This window comes from Halyomorpha halys, unplaced genomic scaffold, assembly GCF_000696795.3.
Source record: "Halyomorpha halys isolate HHAL.00 unplaced genomic scaffold, Hhal_1.1 Scaffold1176.1, whole genome shotgun sequence".
Lineage (NCBI taxonomy): Eukaryota > Metazoa > Arthropoda > Insecta > Hemiptera > Pentatomidae > Halyomorpha > Halyomorpha halys.
Genome location: NW_027111348.1, coordinates 231,392 through 254,517, shown reverse-complemented (window position 1 = coordinate 254,517; position 23,126 = coordinate 231,392). Strand labels below are relative to the sequence as shown.

The 23,126-nt window shown below is 33.2% G+C and overlaps 1 protein-coding gene across 1 annotated transcript in view; it reads right to left on the bottom strand.

Annotated features, from left to right (window-relative positions):
• Positions 1 to 23,126, bottom strand: part of LOC106688687 (probable cytochrome P450 6a14) — a gene marked incomplete in the record, with an annotated part of 45,175 nt that overhangs the window by 13,486 nt on the left and 8,563 nt on the right. Inside the window, 4 exon segments of the mRNA XM_067049354.1 lie at positions 924 to 1,193; positions 3,623 to 3,734; positions 5,345 to 5,639; positions 12,399 to 12,587. Coding sequence (XP_066905455.1) covers positions 924 to 1,193; positions 3,623 to 3,734; positions 5,345 to 5,639; positions 12,399 to 12,580 — 859 coding nt within the window.

Here is a 23,126-nt window from a genome sequence, read left to right as displayed (position 1 = left end):
AACTAAACCACTCTCAAACAACTATAATAATAAAAAATAAATCTAATTGTCCAATTAGTTTAGGAACGGTACATTTTAAAAGATCGTTCTTCGGAAAAGGTTTCTATTTAAACTCTTGGACGCTTATTTAAGAGCTCTTATCGTTTTCTGACCTTAAGTATGTTGTAATAAAGTAATAGAACTAAATATTATATTAAAAAATCATTGAAATAAATTTAAAAAAAAAACATATTATCCCTTACTCTTTTCCCTCACTTCTTCGACTCTTTTTGAATCGACCGACTCTAAGGGAATCGAGATTCCTAAAACTATTTTTAAAAAAATATGTTATTTATTAAAGTTTAGAAGTTTTACTTGAATAATTATTTGCCTTTAATATCTGTGTAAATTATTTATTTTATCCTAAAAAATATATATATAGATTCAGTCCTGATCCTTTTATTTACCACTATGCTCATTTGAAGACAGTCCTATAGTGCAGTGGTTCCAACCCTTTTAGGAATAAAAAGATATAAAAATGTCGATACAATTATCCTTAGAACGATTGAGTATGTTGGAAAATAAGAAAAAATATATACGATTAAAGCACTGGAATTCACTGTATATTCGCTACTTTAAGTTTATTTTATTGTTTTAATATTTTGAAAAAGTGGTATTGGTTCGCGACTCTTGAAGCACCCTGGAGTGCCTCACTTTTCGTACCAGGAACTAAAACGAAGGAGGGCAATTTTCTTAGATAATAAAATTTTGTAAGTATTAATTGTTTGGATTCTATAGAAAAAAAAACTAATGGAATTTTTTAATTTTGCCCAAGAAAAAAAAGTCATTACCATATCGAAAAACGATTTTTTAAGACGTTTCCTCGAACTTATTTGAAAAACAAATAAACCATTTTTACGTAAGATATATATTAAATAAATAACCTATATCATTGTTAGCTATGTGAGCTCCAGAATTGTCTCTTAGTTGCATCATCAGCTGGAGGAAGTCATTTCTGCCATAATTGCTCTCAGTTCTCTGCTTCATCGTTTCGCTGACGACATTAGTAAAGAAAGAGTTGATTTCCTCAGGTAAGGTTCTCATTTTCAACAGATCGAAAAGCTTCGGAGTGAAGCACCTCATTGCCTTTGCCAGGGCCCCAGCAACCGTCGGCTGCAGCGCCCTCTTTCCCATTTGACGAAATATTGAGTCACCTGCAAGAAAAATAAGACTTATAATACGTTTCTTCCAATAATGAAAATAATAATTAATAAAAGGAAAGATGGTCTGTGTGCGATTAAAATAACACAAATTGTGGACGTGGAAGGCGGCATATTGTCTCTCCTTATCCTCTCTGGGTCTCGTTCGTAGTTAGGAAGCCAATTTCTTGAGTTACTCTTTGATTCTAATGGGGTGTAAAAAAAAAAAAAAAAATTGACCGTTCATCAACCATATATTTGTATTATTATGTCTTTGATATAAAATATAATTAATACTCAAAGTTTAGTCCATTATTATCTTCCGTCATTAGCCATCTGCTAGCCAATTGCTCGATCCCAGGATGATACCATCATTTGGGATGGTTGTCAAAGAACTCTTGGAGCACAATGCCAACTTCCGCAAAATTATCAATTTTTTTCCCTTGAAGGAAATAGGCTATCGAAACAAATAGTAATCCGATGGTGCGAGGTCTGGACTATATGGTGGATGAGACAGGAGTTCGAACCCATAAGCTCTTTAAACATTTCTTTGGTTTGACAGGAAGTGATTGCTGATTGCTGAGGAGTAAGTTCGTGAGGGACCAACCTACTGCTCTTTTTAACCTTTCCATGGAGAGTAGATGGCGACTAACAGTATCTCTCAACATACCACAGTACCTGGCAAGTTCGCGCGTACATTTGGATGGATTTGACTCAACGGCTTCCTGCATAAGCTCGTCAGTATCCATTAATGATCGCCCGGAGCAGTGCGCGGGTCTAGGACACCTCCCCCTTCATATTTAATCATTTTACGAATTCCTTCAGCGGCTGTGTATTTTTTTCTATTAATGCCTGTATTTCGTTGAATTTTGTATGTCACTGTCATTTTTCTTCTTTGGAACAAAGAACTAAACTGATGCTTTGAATAGGAAGTCGAATAGGATTAAACAAGCTTAGAGAATGCTCTCGGAGAAAGTCGGAAATTTAGCTTTTGTTTTGTCATTTTTATGAGGAAAGTCCATGTAAGTCGTTTGTCCAAGGGCAATCCAAGGTATATTACTGTGTCTGTCCGGGTTAAACTTCGTTCGTTTAGAAAAACAGGAGGACATAGACCACGGCGGAGCGTAAACGTTATTTGCACTGATTTCTCAATGCTTATCCCTATTTTCCATTTGATACACCATTCATGGATGTGAGCTAGATGTATTTGTAATTTTTATGAGGCTTGTGCTGGGTCGCCATGCTTGGCTGTTTCGTCGGCATATGTGGCCGTGAGAGTGTGTTTCATTGTGGGTAAATCGGAGGTATACAAAGTGTATAATAATGGCGCTAGTATAGATCCCTGCGGAACTCCAGCTTCTGCTGCGAAATATGAGGATAGTGATGAGCCCTGTCGAATCCGGAAGTATCTCTCTTCTAAATAAGACTTTAGGATTAGATAGTAGGTGCTGGGAAGAACTCTTTTCAGTTTATAAAGGAGTCCTGTATGCCAAACTCTATCGAATGCTTGTTGTACGTCGAGGAAGGCACCTGTTCCATATAGTTCCTTTTCGATAGCAGAAGCTATGAAGTCTATGACTCGATGAAGTTGGTGGGTTGTAGAATGGTGATGACGGAAGCCAAATTGATGATGAGGTAGGGTTGTCTCTATGAAAGGTAGTATTGTCTTATATTGTATTTTTTTCGAAAAGTTTAGCAAAAATTGGAAGTAGACTGATTGGTCTATATGAAGATGGTAAAGGGTAGATGGCTTGTTTTTTTTAAATCTTGAATTTTATAAAACAGTTACTTTTTTATACACTCCATTAATATGAATTTGGGAAATACGAAGATTATTTCTCTGAATCCAAGAGAAGAAAAATGGCGCTCTTCTCATGTTTGGCCTTACGCCACAGCAAGCTGGAGACTCCTTACTATATTGGCCACAAGCGGCGCTAATGTTACTAATTGCTATTAGGCATATGCTTGTATTACCGGAGTTACTTTCTGTTCATAACTTTCGTTTTTTAAACGAAACATGTGTCACTCTGACTATAAGGGCCTCTCCGATTTATACTTTAGTGTTTACTCAGCCTTGATACATAAATATGTATTATCTTAATTATCTTTTAAAGTAGATAAAACGAAACTTTCATTTTCCTCGATAGTTCCGTCTGTTTGTACTAGAGCCTGTAGGGTCCGGGCAGAGCTAGTCTATTTAGTTAGAAATCTAGTTGATTTCAAAATGTTCTGCCTGTAAAATGTAAAAACTGAACCAATATTGTTCCTTTTACAACTAATTCTACTTTTTCTTCTCCCCTTTCGTAATTAACTCCCTTATTAAACCAAGCCAAGCTACTCTGCTTATTCAGTTGTTTTCAATACAATTTTAATAAGTTTTACAACGCACATTTATACGAATATGTAAATAATCAATTACAAAACAAAAGTAATTGCTTGCACACCTGACATAGATTCGAACTGAAGACCAAAAGCTACTGTTCCAATCACATCCGTCGTAAATCTGGCGGTAACTTCTCTCATTTCAAGAACACCCTCTTTCCCTTCCATCTGAGTCTATATAAAAACAAAATAAACGTTATCAATCACTAAAAAGTTACTTAAATTATTATTTATTTTATTGATTCATAAATATTACAATCTACCACAACGTTGAACAGATTCATTAAAAAACTAAAACTAAATAAATAAATGAAAAAAATTACATAAAAATGAATAAAATATTTATAAAAGATAAATACAATAAGTAAAATTTTTAACTAATATAACAATAAAAATAAGATAAAAATAATAATAAAACAAAATAGATTAAATTCCTAAATTTAATAATTTACTTAAATTACTTTGCAATAAATTATAATAAATAATTATTAATTAGAATTGTGTTGAGATCTATAATAATTTATTTCATTTTTAAATAACTAATGTTTTTTTAGAAATATATTAGGAATTGACCTTAAACCAATTCATTGTACATTCAACAAGTTCTTTGGTTTTATTATGAAGTTGTACTCAAATGAATTCTTGTTGTATCATTCTAAAGTTGTTTATATCACTTACCTCAGCTAATTTATAATGTCATTTATAATTAACTGATCATTTCATTTTTACTTTTCTGCTTGTTCTTTCCTAGCCACCTCTCGCCTCTGTCTATGATTCTCTTCTTCCCCTTCCTCATATTTGGCTCTTGTCACGCGTTCTTCTAGCATTTCCGAAACATACTCAAACCACCAGGGCCAATATTCCTCAATAGAGACAGTAAATGTCAAAACTTCGTCCTGTTTCAACCACTCCTTGATATTCTCATCGATCATCCCATCACATATAAATGAGCACTTAGGTATAATTCTTAAAGTTGAGCTCCATATTTCCTCATCGCTTCAAATTCTCTTAATTTTTGTTTGCCAAAGTCGAACTATTCTGAATAAGGGCTATAAAAATATATTAGTAATACAAATACGTGTTTAGTATCGTTATAAACATTTACTACTTAATCGATTACTTTTGTATTGGATTGTGAAAATAACTTTGATGGAAAATAAATCATTTTGCAAATACAAAATAATAATCGGACAGATTGAAACAACATTGCTAATTTGGTTATTTGTTACAATTGTCATTTCAGTCATTTGATACATTGCAATTTATGTAGATCTCGATTATAAATTTTAATAGTTGAATTATCTCATTTTTAATTAATTAAATCAGAACCTGAGGAGTTATGATATATGTGATACCATGAAAAATGTTAGAAATAAAAGTGAAGCTATAAAGAAATCTCTCCAATAATTAAGAAACAGATGTATAGCTAAATTTAATAGACGGAGAAAAGCTTAAGAGAATTCAACAATTAAAGTTTATTGTGGAGATCGACAGAGATCCAAATGTGTCAAATGACCGAAAAGACAATTTTAACAAATGGCCGAAATAGCTACAATTATAATTACACATTCGGTCATTTGTTACAATTTTCATTTCGTTTCAACAGTTTAAAACGCTGAAATACTTTCTTATTTCCCGTATTATGTAATACTGTGTCTTTGTTTTATAGATTGTCACAATATAACTCCTTTTTTTTTTTTTTAAGAAAGTATTTTAATAACTTACTTTTTCCACATATTTCATTTCCGATTCTAGTACGAATGCACAGGAAAAAAAAGGCATACCTTTATAAAATCCCTTAGCTGGTTAGAGCAGTCCAACAATAGGGGAAACATCTGTTTGATCTTGCCCGAGCTGAAGACCGGGGTAAGTTTGGTTCTGAGGAGCTTCCAGCGAGTCCCGGTCAGGCTGACAAGGTGTCCTGTGAGTGGTTCCCGTTCTTCGTCGGTGTGGAACCCCCTGTCGAAGAAGTGGTCGAAGTCCTTGATGAGACACTGCTTCACCAAGGCTGGGTCTCTGATGAGCAAGCTGGGCATTCTCAGTTGATATAGCCCCACGAACTTTTCGTTAGGGTACATCCTGTAAGATATAAAGTATAAGTCTATAACAGAGTACAGGTTTAAAAATAAATGGTATGTACTATTAAAGTGAAAGATTATACTCGAAATAGGCAAAATTATCCGATTGCCGATTAATATCCAAATTTTTAGTAATTGAAAAATAATTATAATTATGTTTTAACTTTGTACTCTTAAGCCGCAACTAATATGAAAAATTGATATATAGGAAGATGGCCAGGGTTGCAGTCAAAGGAGAAACAAAAATAGTTTACAACTATTTATTTTTGTTTCTCCTTTGACCGCTACCCTGATCATCTTCCTATATATCAATTTTTCATATTAGTTGCGGCTTAAGAGTACAAAGTTAAAACATAATTATAATTATTTTTCAATAACTAAAAATTTGGATATTATATACATATAATATGAAAAATATTCATTTTTTTTTAGTCTCTTCAAGCTAATAAAAATTTAATCAATTCAATAAAAATAAATTAGAATTTTGGGATATTTGGATAACTGGAAGCAATGGATAACTCTCCACTCGTGTGCAGAATGTTTGAGGGTTTTGCGTGCTTAGTCTCCTCTGCCTAAGCATAATCCTCATTGTACAAGAGCCCAAGAGGAGAAATAAGTCAGTTATTTCGCCCGAATTTCTGATCACATTAATGATAATTATAATTAGTAGTCAAAATTGATGAGTCAGCCAAGCATAAGTAGGGGGAATACAAAATGGCGGCTGTTTTACAGCGTTAGAAAATATTAATTTTTCATTTGGAGCTCAATATCTTTAAAACTATCTACAACTATAAAAAACCTAAGAGAACATCATTTAAACTACAGTAAATTTCTTAAAACATGAGCCCTAATAGATCTGTTTACGTTCTATAGTTCCCGAGATACATTTTTAAAAAAGCAGTATTTTATAAAGAAATAACCCCATCGTAAAATTATGGGAATTTATTTAGGAAAAATACATTTCAGGAACCATTAGACTTATTAGATTAGATTTATGTCAGAACTCGAATATGATCTAGTTTGACGGTATATAAAGTAGTGTATAACGGTTATTTTTGTTATTATGGGGTAGTAGTTTTTAGGATATTTGCATAAGAAATTTTGTTCCAGATATTATTTTTCATAAATTCAAAAAGTTTTTCTGAACAACTAGAAATCAAAATTTTCTCCACTTATTTTGTCAAGTATCAAAAAACTACTACTAAGAAGATAAACGTTATGATCTACTCTATATTACATTAAACTATTTTTAATTTGTGTGGTCATTGACAGACGACTAACCTGGAATCCTCACACAAGACTGAAAAGACAGGAAACTGCACGCAGATTCCGACTATTACAGCACTTACTAGACAAACGGTCAAACTTCCAACTCATTACAAAAGACTGATCTACATGACAATAATAACGCCCATCTGGACATACGGAGTTGAGCTTTGGGGCTCCACTAAACCTTTGAATTCCTCTCGTATCTAATCCTTACAATTAAAAATCCTTAGTAAAATCCTCAATGCTCCTTATTTTGTTACTAATAAAACCATCCATAAAGACCTAAATGTTCCTTATGTAACCGATCTAGCCCGAACCCGATATCATTCCTTCCATTATAAAGTCCCTAACCACCCAAACCCACTAATTTCTAACCTTTCTTCCTCTTCCATTCATGGCAATCTTCCGAGGCTCCTGAAAAGAAGATGGCCTCGTGACCTTATATTGTAAAATGTTTTTAGAGTTCTACTACTGGGTAGTTTCTCTACATGCTGTATCATATCATTATCATTATGTCATTATGATCAAATTTACTTGTTGTATTTTTATACAGTTGTAAATATCAATAAATAAAAAATTGTGTGATAATAGGCCTCTGTACGTCTTATGATTCCTGATATATAAATTTCTAAAAATAAATTCACCAAATCAAACACTGAGAACATGAGTGGAAAATATATTAGTCTTAATAGACTAATTCAAATGATTTTTTAAAATAAATATTTGATTTTAAGAAACCAAAATTATTTTGGAGAGTTTTTTCACACTCTCCACCACTGTGCGGCGCCAGTTCGAATTCGGCCTAGGGTTTTACCTTTTATTTCTGTGACGGTCCCACGAAATTTAAATTTGACTCTTCCCCCCCACCACCGTGGCTGAAATATCTACATCTGGTTATTTACAGAGATGATCCCCTCCACCTCTCCGTATGTTACAGGCAATTTTAAAACATACGGAGGGGTACAGAAACCAAAAAAAAAGATTGGATAAGGTCAGGAACAAAAGGGATATAAATGTCATTATGTAGCATTTTGGCGAAAACATAATAAAGAGTGTTGGCTATAGTTCTTAGAATTTAGGATATAACATTTTATATAAATATTTAAGAGTTCTACTAGTGAAGTTTTTCTTCAAAACCAACATATTGACCAAATGTTTTCTTACAGCATCGTAATCACTTATGTAAATCTCAAAAAAGCGGTATTTTAATAAAAATAACAAATAAATTTATAATATAGTTTAATAATTAGAATTGACAAAAATCAATTAAGTATAGAGCTATTGGTTCATGTAAGTGTTCGTTTGCGGTAATGTTCAGTTATTTGCTATCAACAGCCTTCGAATAGGTTTGTAAGGAAGAGAGAGAAAGCAAATTAAAATCACATCACATCATTCAAAGACCTCGAAGAATTTTGATGAGGTACTTATCTTTTATTAACGTGGAGAATTTGAAATGTGACTGCCAAGAAAAGTGTCGATTCTAGTTGTTTCACATCTTAAGTAACCCAAAGCATCTATAATACTGTGAAGTGATCAGGTATTCCTTGGCGGTAAGAGGTAGTGACAGCTTAGGACATAGGACTCGATTAATATAAGGATATTTTTATAACTAACAAAAGGTTGTTACTTTATTTATTCATAAAAATACAGCGGGTCGAAAAAATATAGCACACCCCCCTTTTTCTATAAATCTCTAGAGGATCAAGATATTTTCCAGAAATAATATTTACTTCATAAATGTCCCTTGAAAACTAGATTTTATAAGTAATTAATAATTATGGAATTCAAAACTGAACGTGGAGTAATCATACAAAAAGTAATGGCACAGTGTAATACAGTGCATAGAGTAAATTGACTGTGATTTTAGGATTATTTATTTTATTAATTTGTTATCATTTAACTTATGAATGGTGTAAAGAGGCTGTATTATCAACGTCTGAATTTACATGATAGACGTCTATTCTACAAATATTACAAGATAAAGTAAAAACCAAAAAAAATTGGTTACTTTGTTGCACCAAACAAGTATAGTGAATTTTTTAGTACATTTTACTGAGATTATTTAAAAATTATCTCTTATTTACAGTATCTTCTCTAAAATATTTTATTTATCTTTTTTTGAAATTCGTGAATATACATTTCTTTTTTTTTACCGAATCATTTTATTCATACAGTTGAAAATAAATTAAATTTGTTTAGCTCTGATGGCAGTACAGTATCAAGTACGTTTGGCTAAATCCTAATACAGAGTTTCAACCTTGTCATGTGAAGCCCGCTGCGAAACACGAAGTGTCCATGTTTGGAATTGCATGTCGTGGAATGAATATTATTTACTGACAATATTAATGCAGAAGATTAATGGCATAATTTAGAAAGATTTGGTGATTAAAGGTACTTTTGTTTTCCCAAACGACTGACAGGAATCCTCATGCAAGACTAAAAAGACACGAAACTGCTCGGCGATTCCGACCATTACAACATTTACTAGACAACGGTCAAAATCCATTACAAAACACTGATCTACATGACTATTATAAGGCCTATCTGGACATACGGAGTTGAGCTTTGGGGTTCCACTAAACCATCAAATTCCATCCGAATCCAATCCTTACAGTCCAAAATCCTTCGTAAAATCCTTAATGCTCCTTACTTTGTCACAAATCAAGTCATCCATTAGGACCTCAATGTTCCATATGTTGCCGATTTGGCCAGAACCAGATACCGTTCCTTCCATGATAAACTTCTCAACCACCCAAATCCACTTGTTTCTAACCTGGCTTCTCCTTCACTACCTAATAATCCTCCTAGGCGTCTGAAAAGAAGATGGCCTCGAGATCTTCTCTTCTAGAAATGTTATTGGAATTCTATCAGTGGGTAGATTCTCCACATGTTTGTATCATGTCACTATGTCACCTACAGCAAATTTACTTGTTGTATATATGTGTATACAGTAGTAAATAACAATAAATAAACTATTTAAAAAAAATACTTTAAGTTTAATTTTATTTTTTTCCTATTTATTACTTTGTTATCATTTCACTTATGAATGACCATATCTATATATGTGGTGTGAATAGGCTATAATATCGACGTCTGAATTTATATGGCAGATGTCTATACCACAAATTTAATAAAATAAAGTAAAAAAAAAAAAAGGTATAGTGATTTTTTTATTACATTTTACTGAATTTATTTAAGTATAATGAAATCACAGTATCGTCTCCAACTATTTACTTGAAGATTGATAGGTTGATAAGTTTTGCCTTCCAAAAAATAAACAAATCTCTTCAGATATTACAATCTATAATGTTTCGACAAGTCACGTAAGATAGTTTTTATATGTGTCAATGAAAAGTTGTTGCTGTTGAAGCAAACCTGCTGAAAATGAAGCCCCATTTTTGTTCTAGTTAGCAAACACGTTTGTCTAGTTCTGGTAAAAGTTTAAATTTTCATGCCACTTTTTTTATTTTTGCGTAATGTATCCTAATAAATTAATTTACATTTCACAATATGTATATTAGGTAAGATAAAATGTCTGAAGTAGGTGAAAAAGGCAATATTAATTTTTAAATCTAAAATTACACTGCCTACTTGATTGAGTTAACTGAATCTTATTCAATTTTGTCATTTTCATTAGTTTTTTTATATTTTTTCTCTCCTATATTATTAATAGACATACTTTAATTTTTTTAAACTTTTTTAAAGTTTAAAGGATGTCCCAGTTCAAACGTAACAAATTAGATTTCGTTAAATTATCTTCTTTAAAAATATGTTTCCGTTTCCGATGTCATCAACTAACTTATTTACTTCACGCCGTTTTCCAATTTCGGTCACTTTTTAACTATTAACTTTAACTCGATTTAACAATCTTAAGTCATCTCTTCCCGTTTTAAGTAAATGTTTCAAAAGTGATATAGGACCACCGCTAAATAGGGGTGATCGTCCCCTTAGTAAATGTTCTTACCGTGGGAAGAGGTTTGGGCTCTGCAACCTAAATATAATATCACCACCACCAGCAAAGCGGACCCTCCCCGCTCAACAGAGTATCAACGCGCACTTGGCGCCTTCGACTATACACACACAGTGCACAATAGAATCAATACCTTATAATACCCCTGGTAGTAAAAGGATGCATAACATCAACCTAAACATTTTTGCATGTACCCTACTTTCCTTTTCCTTATTAATGGAGGGTGCGAAAAAAAAAAAAAAAAAAAAAAAGGGGGTGATCGTAACACTAAAAAAAAAAGGCAATCCTTCCCCGCCGGACCCGACCCGCTAAACCCCCGGAGAGCAACGGTCCTGTATCACTTTGAAATATTAGCTTTAACCGGAAGGAGAGACTTAAAAATAGTTTTATCGAGCAATATTTAAAAAGCGCCTGAAATTGAAAAACGGCATCAAACCTACACCACCTTTTATCATCACCCATACTCTCACTAAAGCTTAAACTCCAAATTTTCAAAAGTATATTAAGACCAGAACTCCTGTATGGTGCTCCGCTTCACCCCAGAGAAGGGATACAGTGCCATCTACAACGCTTCCAGCAGTCTGTGTTGCGGAAAATTGTGCGGCCAACATCGCATGAGGAAGATGAAGACGGACCATCTGCACAAGCTCTTCGAACTACCCACTGTACCTGAGTACATCCAGCGAAAGCACATAAAGTTTTTCGACTCTCTGCAGCAACAAACGAATCCACTGTTTAGGACTATACACACTATAACTATACACCACCGTCCCCTCCGGTGCGTTGGCAACAAACCAGCAGCTAATATAAATTCAGAAATGACATTTCAGACCACGTATTTAGGTATTAAGTTTTTGGATTTAATTTAAACACAGCACACATACACCACAGAAATTGTAAAATCAACATCGTACTAACTCAAACATCTCATATACTTACTAGGGCGGTAACTCAGGCTTTAACTACTCATATATATATACTCATATACAAAGCCATATTGAGACCATTACTACTACTTGGAGCACCACTATTACACTATCTATACCCAACAGCTCTGAAGTCGCTACAACAGAACCAAAACAGTATGCTAGAAAAGATCTGTAGGGGCACTACACTTGAAAGATGTAACATGACTCACATACAACACGAACTTCAACTAGAAACAGTAAAAAAACACTTAACCCGGAGACACATCTTTTAACCGTCTCTCTGCTTCCTTCAATCCACTATTCCGTATATTCGCTCCATCCCCCCTTCCTGCGAGGTGACAGGGAAGGAAGGGCCCCAAAAAACATTACACTACCTTAACCCCTTTCTTCTCTTGCAGCCCCTCTCCCTCACCTCCAAATCTTTGACCAGAATTCTCACAGAATAGAAACCTCAGCTAAGTATTTAGGATTTGAGCCTTACTTTCCTTTATATGTAAAAGTATTGTTTCTTAGGCCAAAATAAGATAACTCGATACATACATGTTACACAACATATAATTACAGGTTAAAGTAAAATATGCATTAAATATACTTGTATATCTGCTGATGACAATGTCCAGGGTACTGCTTCATCAAGACCACATCCTTTATGTTACCAAACAATGGAACTGGCGGAGGATGTGGCACTTTCCTTTTCTTCCAGTAGTCGAACGTCCATACCGAATACTGATAGAAGGCATAAGCGACCAAAAAGACGAGTATAACAGCAAGCATTGTAAAGCTGTAATAAAAAAAAAATGTTAGTTTTGTATAGGGAGCGGGGTAATTATTATGTTTTTAATATTTGATATAATGATAGTTTATATTAATGTAACATTAATAGTTAATAATAATAATTGAAGCCATGAGTCAACCCTGTGGGTCCAGCAGCCATTCGTGGTACACCCAGCCTCATAAAGTGAGGACCTGAGGAGGGGGGGGGCGGTAGATCGTGATTCTGACCAAATCCTCTTTTCAAATCAGTTGGAATAGTAACAGTTCTATTTATTTTATTTTATTTTATTTTATACGAATTAAGTAGATTCTAATATAATTACTAAAACTATTTTTCGCTAATAAAACATTTTCAACGTCAGTATATGTACGTACTAATACAGAGTGCCCATTATATATCTTCACTTTTCTAAACTATATAATTTTTGTAAATTCTATTTTTGCCAGGTCATAACCGTGACATGTGGTCTATCTTTTGAGGTCTATCAAATTTTCTTATCCTCTCGAGCGTATATATTTTAAAATTCCAATATGATAGAGAAACTTATTTTGTGAATTCTGAAATGAAGTTTAAAGATGAAATTTAAACGCTATAAAAAGATATTTAAACGCTGAAATACTATCAAGTGCTTTTTTTTTATCCGACACATTCTAAAACAACTTTTTACGGTTTTAGACAATTTATGTGCAAATGGTGGGAAAAAAATCATTTCTGAATTCAATTTCCAGTACAAAAACTATTTGTGATTCAATATTCAATCACCTATAATGATTATAATAAATTAACCAACCACATTAGAAATTATAGAGTTATGTGTGGTAGAGGTTAGAGTATAAATACCCTCAAAAAAATGAATAACATGGGACTGATAAAACCCGGGAAAAATTCTAAACATTGTTAAACAGGTTGGGGGGGGGGAGGAGTTGAACAAATAATGAAGCGGATCATCCTGCGAGGACAATCCTTCAGTTAACATGAAGAAAGATAATTTATTATTTACAGGACTATTGGGCTCACAATTGCTCAAGGTAGACGGTGGCTTGGGCCGTACATATAGTACAAGAGCCGGGAACAAAAAAAGGCAGTTATCTCACTCAAATTTTCGATTATTTTAATGAAATCTATGTATAATTACTAGTCAAAACTGATGAGTCTGCCAAGTATAGGTAGGAGGAATAAAAAATGGCGGCTGTTTCAAAACCTTAAAAAACATCATTTTTCATTCGGAGCTCTATATCTTAAAAACTACCAACAACACTAGAAAACCTAAGAGCACATTATTTAAAGAAGAGTAAATTTGCTGTAATATTAGCCCTAATAGAGTTATTTACGTTCAATCGTTCTCGAGGTATAGCCTTTTAAAAAGCTGCATTTCATAAACAATTACTGAAATATCAGTAGTTAGTTAATTTATTTTGAGAAATCTATATATCCGGAATTATGTCACTACATATGTCTATTAGCAATCACATTAAAGCTAGTTTAATGGACTATAAAGTAGTTTATGACCTTAACCTTCGTAGAAATAGTAGTTTTCATGATATTGACTAAAATAAATTGAAATATAGTTATTCGGAAAATAAGTTTGATTTATGAAAAACTTCATTTCAGAAACCATTGGACGTACAGACGTCTGCTAGCGCTCAAATTAAAGCTAGGACTAGTAGTTTTTATGATATTTGACAAAATAAACTCACAAAATGTTAATTTCTAGTTGTTCGTATAAAATGTTGGATTTTTGAAAAAATATATCTCTAGATCCATAAGAAGCACATATGTCTGCCAACACTTAAAATAAAGAAAATTTAACTTACTTTGAAGTAGTTTATGACTCTTATCTTTGCAGAGGTAGTAGTTTTTATGATATTCACATATGAATATAAATTTGGCAAATGAAAATTTATCCGAAAAACTATAAATCAATATATTTTAGCAAATTTTATGAAAACTACTATTCCTACGAAGATAAACATCATAAACTACTTTATAGCTCATTAAACTAGCTTTAATGTGAGCGCTAATAGACATCTGTACGTCACATAGTTCCATGAGATATAGATTTTTCAAAATAAATTAACTAACTACTCATACTTCAGTACGTTCCATTCAACATTTTTATGAAACGTTGCTTTTTAAAAAGCTATATCTGGAGAACTATTTAACGTAAATAACTCTTTTAGGGCTCATATTTTAGCAAATTTTCTCATCTTTAAATTACGTTCTCTTAGGTTTTCTTGTGTTGTTCCTACTTCTTAAGATATAGAGCTCCGAATGAATTTAGAGGCGGTCCCACAAAATGAAAAACCTGACCCCCACCATGGTTAGAATAGCGTGTAGATAACCTCCTCATATGTCATAAATGTACTGGGTGGCTTTAAAGTCAAATAGCACCGAGCAGTATAAATCCAAGCGTGCTCAACTATTTCTTTATTGCATTATCTTTCTGGTTGCAATAATGCGTTTTTACTCAGCCATGTGTAACATCCTGCTACTGCAAACACCGGTATTGCTTAAATGGCAAGAGAAGGTGGTGAAATAAATAGAAAAAATATAGCATGCCAATCAAAACCTATTTATACATATCAGCAGCCGCTCCTGGTTCGTATCTGGCCTAGAAGGGATTTACGTTTTTGTTCGTGGTGGAACCACGAAATAGAATCTTATCTCCATTTTCTTGTTAGAATAGGTTAGTTACTTATATATAACCCCAAATATCAATCAGAAATGATCAGAAAGGAGGTAGTAAAAAAGAAAAATTCTAATTCCACGAAGATACGTGTTATAAACTACTTTATACTAACGTAAATTACTGTATTTTGAGTGCTAGCAGACTTATGTACGTCTTATGGCTCCTGAGATATATTTAAAAAATAATCAAATAGAAATTAACATTTTGTGAATTTATTTTGAATAATATCATGATAACTACTAATTACTCCTAGGAAGATAAACGGCATAAACTACTTAAAGTAAATTCATTTTTTTTTTTTTTTATTTAATGTAATTTACAACTGTACAAAATAATACAATAAGTAAATATGTTTATGTTTCATATACACTTAAATCTTGGGAAAGAACCACCCATTGGTGGTAGTTCAAACATTAATTTAAATTAGAAGGTCCCGTGGCCATCTTCTTTTCAGACGCCTCGGAGGATTATCATGGATTGTTAAGGATGATAGATTAAGAATTAATGGGTTAAGATTAAGGAGTTTGGAATGAAAAGACGCATATCTGTTTTGGGCCAAATCTGCAACGAATGGGATGTTGTCTTTGTGAATGAGTTTATTTGTAACGTAATAAGGAGCATCAAGGATTTTACGTAAGATTTTGGATTGTAAGGATTGGATGCGGGAAGAATTTGATTGTTTGGTGGAGCCCCAGAGCTCAATTCCATATGTCCAAATTGGTCTGATAATCGTAATGTATACTAATTTTTTGTAGTGAATGGGAAGTTTAGAGCGTTTGTCAAGTAAGTGTTGTAGCAATCGGAATCTACGATCAGTTTCTTGTCGTTTCAGTCTTGTGTGTGGATTCCAAGTAAGTCTCTTGTCATGATGGAGTCCTAAGTATCGAATCTGTTCAACAGGTGTTAGTGCAGTATATAGAAAGGGTACTGTAGGACAGGAGGCTAGAGGTTTTACGACGGAGAGTAAAGGTGGTCTGGTGGGATTTGTCAGGATTTATTTTGATTCTCCAGTTTTTACACCATTCTTCAATAGATGTTATGTGTGTCTGTGGTGTTTGTGATGCATTAGTTGGGTCGTTGTTACAGAAAGTATACATGTGTCATCAGCGTATGTTGTTAGGACTGTGTTAGAGTGGGTTGGGATGTCAGCTGTATAAACCGTATAAAGAATGGGACCTAAGATACTACCTTGAGGAATACCGGCGAACTGAGAAAAGAGAGATGAGTAAGCTAGGTTATGATTTACTTTAAAGGTGGCGTTTTAATAAGAGTTATTCTAGGATTTTGCCCGGACGGTAGGAAGATGGATATTCAAGTGGCTTGGAGGGTTGGGAAACATTTTTATTATAGACATTTGTAAATTCAATTAGCTTTAATTTAAGTGCTATGGGTGTACGTCTAATTAATCCTGAGATATAGTTTTCCCAAAATAAATTAACTTTCGTGAATTCTTTAAAAAATGTTGCTTTTAAAAATATTATACTAGGGGATTATTGAACGCAAAGAGCTCTTATTTTAGAAAATTTGCTCTACTATAAATTATATCCTATTAGGTTTTGTAATGTTGTAGGTAGTTTAAAAAATATGAAGCTCAGAATGAAAAATATATTTTTTTAATGTTTTGGAACAGCCGCCATTTTTTTTATTTTTCCTAACTATAGTCGGGTGACTCATCAATTTTGACTAGTAACTATACATAGTTTTCATTAAAGTAATAAAAAATGGTGATGAAATAATTGAATTTTTTTCCCACCGGACTCTTGTACTATGGGTTGGTTTTTCTACGTCGCGATGTGTTGCATCACAGTTATGTTACGGACTGGTGTGCTCATACCACGTACTACGTGATGGGACTGCTTTTCTAGAGCTTTACTAACCTGCATTATGAGAAAAATACTAAAAAAAAATAAAATAAATAAAACAATCGACTTTCTTTAATCGATATCACTTTATCAATAATTTTTTCCGTGCCACATACGAAGATATTCATCATCAATATTTATCTAAGATAATAAATAACTTGAAAGACGTCTAGAATAGCTACAGTCGCTAAAGATGTCCTAAAGATAGAAACTGGTCCTAACCAAGGTTACCAATGTCTTGTAGTTACGAAACTGATTGAGGTCATTGCTACTTCATTCCTACAGATTGAATGATGGCAGAAAGGAATCGACTTAGGTTATCATTGTACTACAGCATTTTAGTGAAAAGATATCGAATCTGTTATATGGACTCGATTACACTAAGTCATATCGATTTTTGCTGCAGGTGTAATTTATGCGCACCTGTGAATTCATATATAAAACCTGTGTTTATTTTTTATTCATGCAAGGATTTACGTTAGCTGAGCATTACCAATGTTATCACACAGTTTGCCAATAATACACTAGCTATTTACTGAAAGAAAAAAAAGCTAATTTTAATTGTTATTTTATGCTAATTCCAGGAGAATCTTAACCCATGGCAATGTAAGCTACAGGGGCCTTCCAGATTAGGGAATTTGTTTTTCTGGATTATTAACAGAAATAAACAACACTCTAATTAAAATCATTATTTAATTTAATATTTAAAAAATAAAAAACATTAATGCGGATTAAAAATCTGATGCGGAGCGGATCACAGAAGTTTCACTACTAAGTTACTTGCGTTCCCAAGTTTTGTGTGTAAAAACTAATTACCAAGCAAAATTATGAACGATAATTTTTTATTTTTCTGTAGCTATAAAAATTCGCATTGCAGGGTTTCTGGAGGTCGGAATAAGGAATATAAATTTTGTTCCTGCCAAGATTACAACAAAAGATAGCCAAGTCGTAATACAGTCGAGATTTGTGGCTTTTCGGGTTACAATTAGATGTGATTACTTTTTCCTTTTTTTTTCTTTTAGCTATTAAGAAAATTCTTTAATATTTTATATTTATCCAATTATCAATATTGCCAACAATAAAGAGCTGTTTATTTTTTTTTTCAAATAAACAAAATAAAAGGTACTTTAAATGAAGATTTTTTGAAAAATCCTCATTTTAGCCCTGTCAGTTTATTTCATTGAGGATAAAATCAATCTGTCATTAAACATCATCATATTGTACGTTCACATACCGATTTTAATAAAAATCGTTTGAGTGATTTTTGATAAAATCGGAAAAAATTGAAAAATCTCTGCTATAAAGCTGTATTTCCGGTTGGCCGATTTTATCGAAAAAGTTGCTTTTACATCCCAGGCATTTACCCACCGTAAACATACAATTTCAGTTTCCTATAACATTAGGTTTCCTGTTCAGACGCACACGATTTTGTGAGACTGGGTTATTGGGACACAGATCAATGCTTATTTATTTTTTTAGCCCTCTTTGACTATTTTAATGAGGATAAAACCTATCTGATATTCAATATTCTTGTAATTTACGTTGTCATACCGAGTTTAATCAAAAAAGTTTGAGAGATTTTTTACAAAATCGGAAAAAATGTAATAATCGATCCTATAAAGCTGAACTTCCGGTTGATCGATTTTATCGAAAAAGTCAGACCGCAGGCATATACATGCCTTAAATATGTCATTGCAGTTTCGTATTGTTTTTTTCTTCTTTAGTTAGGCCTAAAACAACAGATAATTATTCGATTCTTGATTATTTGGACTCAAGTGACCTTATAACGGACATTTCCGTCGAAAATTCGAATTCAAAATTTTGCATGATCGCAATATTTTCCTTTACTATATACCATACATTTTCAGGAAGCTAAAAGTGATCTGTTGTGATGTGTGATATGTGGTGATCGGTATGTTAATTGTGCTGTGTTTAGCGCATGGTTACCAGCCGATTCACGTTCTTCAATTAATTTTTCTGAAAATTGTAATAATATGCCCAAGAGATTTATGGATAAAAAAGATTTGTATGGCCAGGAAATAGGGCTTGATTGTAATTAACTGGACTATATTAGTAGTTTGTTATAAAGAAAAATTCGGACCGTCCGTAGCTCTAGGTCTATCGTTCTGAGATCTGCGAACGGTGCTGGTTCGAATCTGGCCTGGGGCGTTGACTTTTTTTATTAAGTGGCGGTCCCACACCATGGTTAGAATAGGTCACCAGTAGATAACTAAGCAAACATCAACTTCGCTGTGGATTGGCTTAAAAAAGAAAGGAAAAAATGTAAAAAGAACTATTTTGTTTTTCAATTTCAATTTTTACAATTAGAGTATTGTGAAATAAAATCAGTGGACTCCTCATTTGAATCATATATTCCCACTTCACCGCAAGGTCATGGCTCTTCGACCACAAAAGTTCTGGTAGCCCAATAAAGTGTCGTAATCTTGGACCTATGTTCTCAAGGCTAGGGCAGTCATATAGGTGTTTGTGTTATATCTAACTCGAAGCAAACCGAGTACCGAGGATTGTCTCTCATCCCGATTCTATGTAAATGAGCACTCAAGTAATCGTGCCAGTAACAGCCCAACGATACGATACGCAGTGGGGAGGTGAGGTGGTATGCGATCACTTGGACTGATGAGGGCAGCCCACTTCTTTTCTCATAACTGATCTAACAAGATTGTTAACCGAAAATATTTTAGAAGAATGTGTTTAACCGTAATCATTCATTCATCAGATACTCCTTAAACATGAAGCAATTCGGTAAAACTTGGTTAAAAAATGTATAAAAATAAAGTTAGTAAAAGTAAAAATATCTTCTTAATGAATGATTTTTGAAAATGTATATAATATATACTTTATATATTATATTATTATCATATTAAAAATTAAATCTGTACCGCTATAGCAGATGAAGGGTTAGGGGTGTAGGAAGCGTTCTTACTCCACCAATGGTTGCACCGCCATATTTTTATCTAACTAAGGGTACCCACTTCAAGAGGCTGGGTAGACACCGCAAGGCCCCCGAACCCACAGGGCTGACTCACGGCTACATTAAAATAGAAAATAATTATTGGAAGATTATTGATTGACCGTGTGTAAAGATGAAAGGAATATGGTCCGGGTGCGGTCAAAAAAACTCAAATAGTAGAATTATACTATTTTAATGAGCCAACGTTTCGCCCCACGTTGCAGGGCTAAGAAAGATACAAACACATAGTTACAAAAGGAAAACAAAAACATAAGTGTAAAATAACAGGGGTATAAAATGTAAAAAAGTAAGATATAATAAGATAAAGAAAATTTAAGGTAGTAAATAGTAAATGTAAAGGGTAATAGTAACAAATAGATAAGAAAAGAAATATTAAAGAAGATACAAATAAAGAGATGAAAAAAGAAAAAAGAATACAAAACAAATGATGAGACAGAATGCATACCTATTTTGACGGCAGTCAAAACGAAAATGACCGTTGGTATTGGGAGGAGTGGGGACGGCTTAAAATTTGTTACTTTACAAATTATTTTCGTTATTGTGGCACAACTGCCGTCCCCACTCCTCCCAATACCAACGGTCATTTTTGTTTTGACTGCCGTCAAAATAGGTATGCATTCTGTCTCATCATTTGTTTTGTATTCTTTTTTCATCTCTTTATTTGTATCTTCTTTAATATTTCTTTTCTTATCTATTTGTTACTATTACCCTTTACATTTACTATTTACTACCTTAAATTTCCTTATCTTATTATATCTTACTTTTTTACATTTTATACCCCTGTTATTTTACACTTATGTTTTTGTTTTCCTTTTGTAACTATGTGTTTGTATCTTTTTTAGCCCTGACGAAGCCCTGCAACGTGGGGCGAAACGTTGGCTCATTAAAATAGTATAATTCTACTATTTGAGTTTTTTTGACCGCACCCGGACCATATTCCTTTCATCAGAAAATAATTATCTGTCACAAACGGATTCGAACCCAGGTCCTTGGAATTAGAAGCGTGACTTACCACCGAGCCATCCGCTCCCACATTATTTATATATATTTATGAGGTTCTTGAGGATCAGTCAATTAGTAAAATCTTTTTTTATTTATGTATTTGTTTATTGCTATTTACAACTGTACATTATAATACATCTAGTAAATCTGATCTTAGTTAAATTGGAGTGTTACAGGCGTGTAGAGAAACTACTCATTGGTTGCACTCTAACGACGTTTTACATTAGTAGGTCTCGTGGCCATCTTCTTTTCAGGCGTCTCGGAGGATTGTCAGGAATGGAAGAGGAAGCAAGGTTAGAAACTTTTTGGGTGGTTAGGGAGTTTGTAATGGAAGGAGTGATATCTGATTCGGGTTAGATCGGTTGCATAAGTCAAATCTGAAGCTCAAAAATATATATCATTGATATTTAAAATATTAGCGTAAAGCGGTAAGAGGAAACTTTAAGATAGTCAAACCGAGCAATAATTAAAAAACAAAACAAAAATCGGAAAACGGCAAACTCAAAAAATGGCCTTTTGTTACGAAAAAACGTTTCATATAATAGATATTCATACACAGCTAGAGGGAGTGGATGGTACTATTATCTCAAAGCTTTTTAAAATAGTATCAGGATTTAAGTCAGACGTGACTATTCAGCAGTTACAGTTGTCGAATAAAAATAGATAAAGTACAAATGCTTATCTGTAAAAATTTATGAGAAGAGTGGCTTTATCCTAATTAGTATCTTATTTAAATCTTTTAGAGCCATAAAACTCATCTTAGACCTCCTCACCATTTCATCCATTCATTCATCCACCATTCATCCATTCACTTAAACACAAGATCTCAACCTACCAGTTTGTGTATCCCTCCTCATAGAACTGATGCCTGTATAATTGATGCTATCTCTTGTTGAAATAACTCCCCATCTCCATTTATAAAACTTCCATACTGATTTATCTTAAATTCTATTTTATTGCTCCATCCCTTCGATAATCAATTTTCAGGCAATTTATAAAATAAATGTCTTTTTAAGCGTGAACAAATATGTATAAAGGCATCAGCTTCAAGATTTATTTTGTTAATATAAATATTTTTTATCATATTTATCGGAATATATGGCTACTACAATTGCGAAGCGAAACTTTTTTACCAACGTCTTTACAGATCAAGAAAAGAAACTATACTAGTTTTATTATTTTTATTTAATACCAGATCAGCCTGGTGGGCCTTATTAACAGTTGAATTTGGGAGGATAAAGTCTTGTAAAAAAGACACCCCAAACTAGATACAACGTTAAAATTAAAAAAATAAATTATGGTAAAATAAATAGATAGAAATAATAATTCTTTATGAGAGAGAAAAGTAAAATTAATAACAAAAATAACAACATTCCTAGATTTAATAGAACAAACAATTGCCCTCTGATGGAAAAAAACAAGTTAATTTTAACAAAGGGCAAAGAGAAAATAAATAAAGTAGAAATTATGTTAATAATAGAATTGATAACTTTAGACTTTTTATCAGTATGTCCAGCAGCAGCCATGGATTCAGTCTTCTAGTTGAGGTTGGGTTTACCAATCTTTTAATCCTCCATTGACTCCCTTTGCAATTGGGTATTTCTGACAAACCAAGGAGCATCCACTGCGATTCTGGGAACTTTATTTTGAAAAGATGATAATTTTTTTCCTTTTCGTAAACGATGTAGCTTCCAGTCTCCACAGCTGTACAGGGCGTAAATTGATTTCGTGACGCCAGGGATGAAACGGAAATGGTTGGAGAAGAGGGAGAAGCAATTCAGGTCAATTCAAGCAGGAAACATTTTTATTGCAATAGGAAGAGTAGGTTAGCGCACTTGCTCAGCCACCACTGGCCCATTACCAGTGATGCGGCGAGAGGGATGCGCTGGGATCTCTTGAGCTCTGCTCTACCCCTCTCACGTGGGGGATAGAGTGGGGTCAGGGATCCTCAGGTCGATTCTGTAAATATTGTATATATTATTTTATCATTATGTTATTTT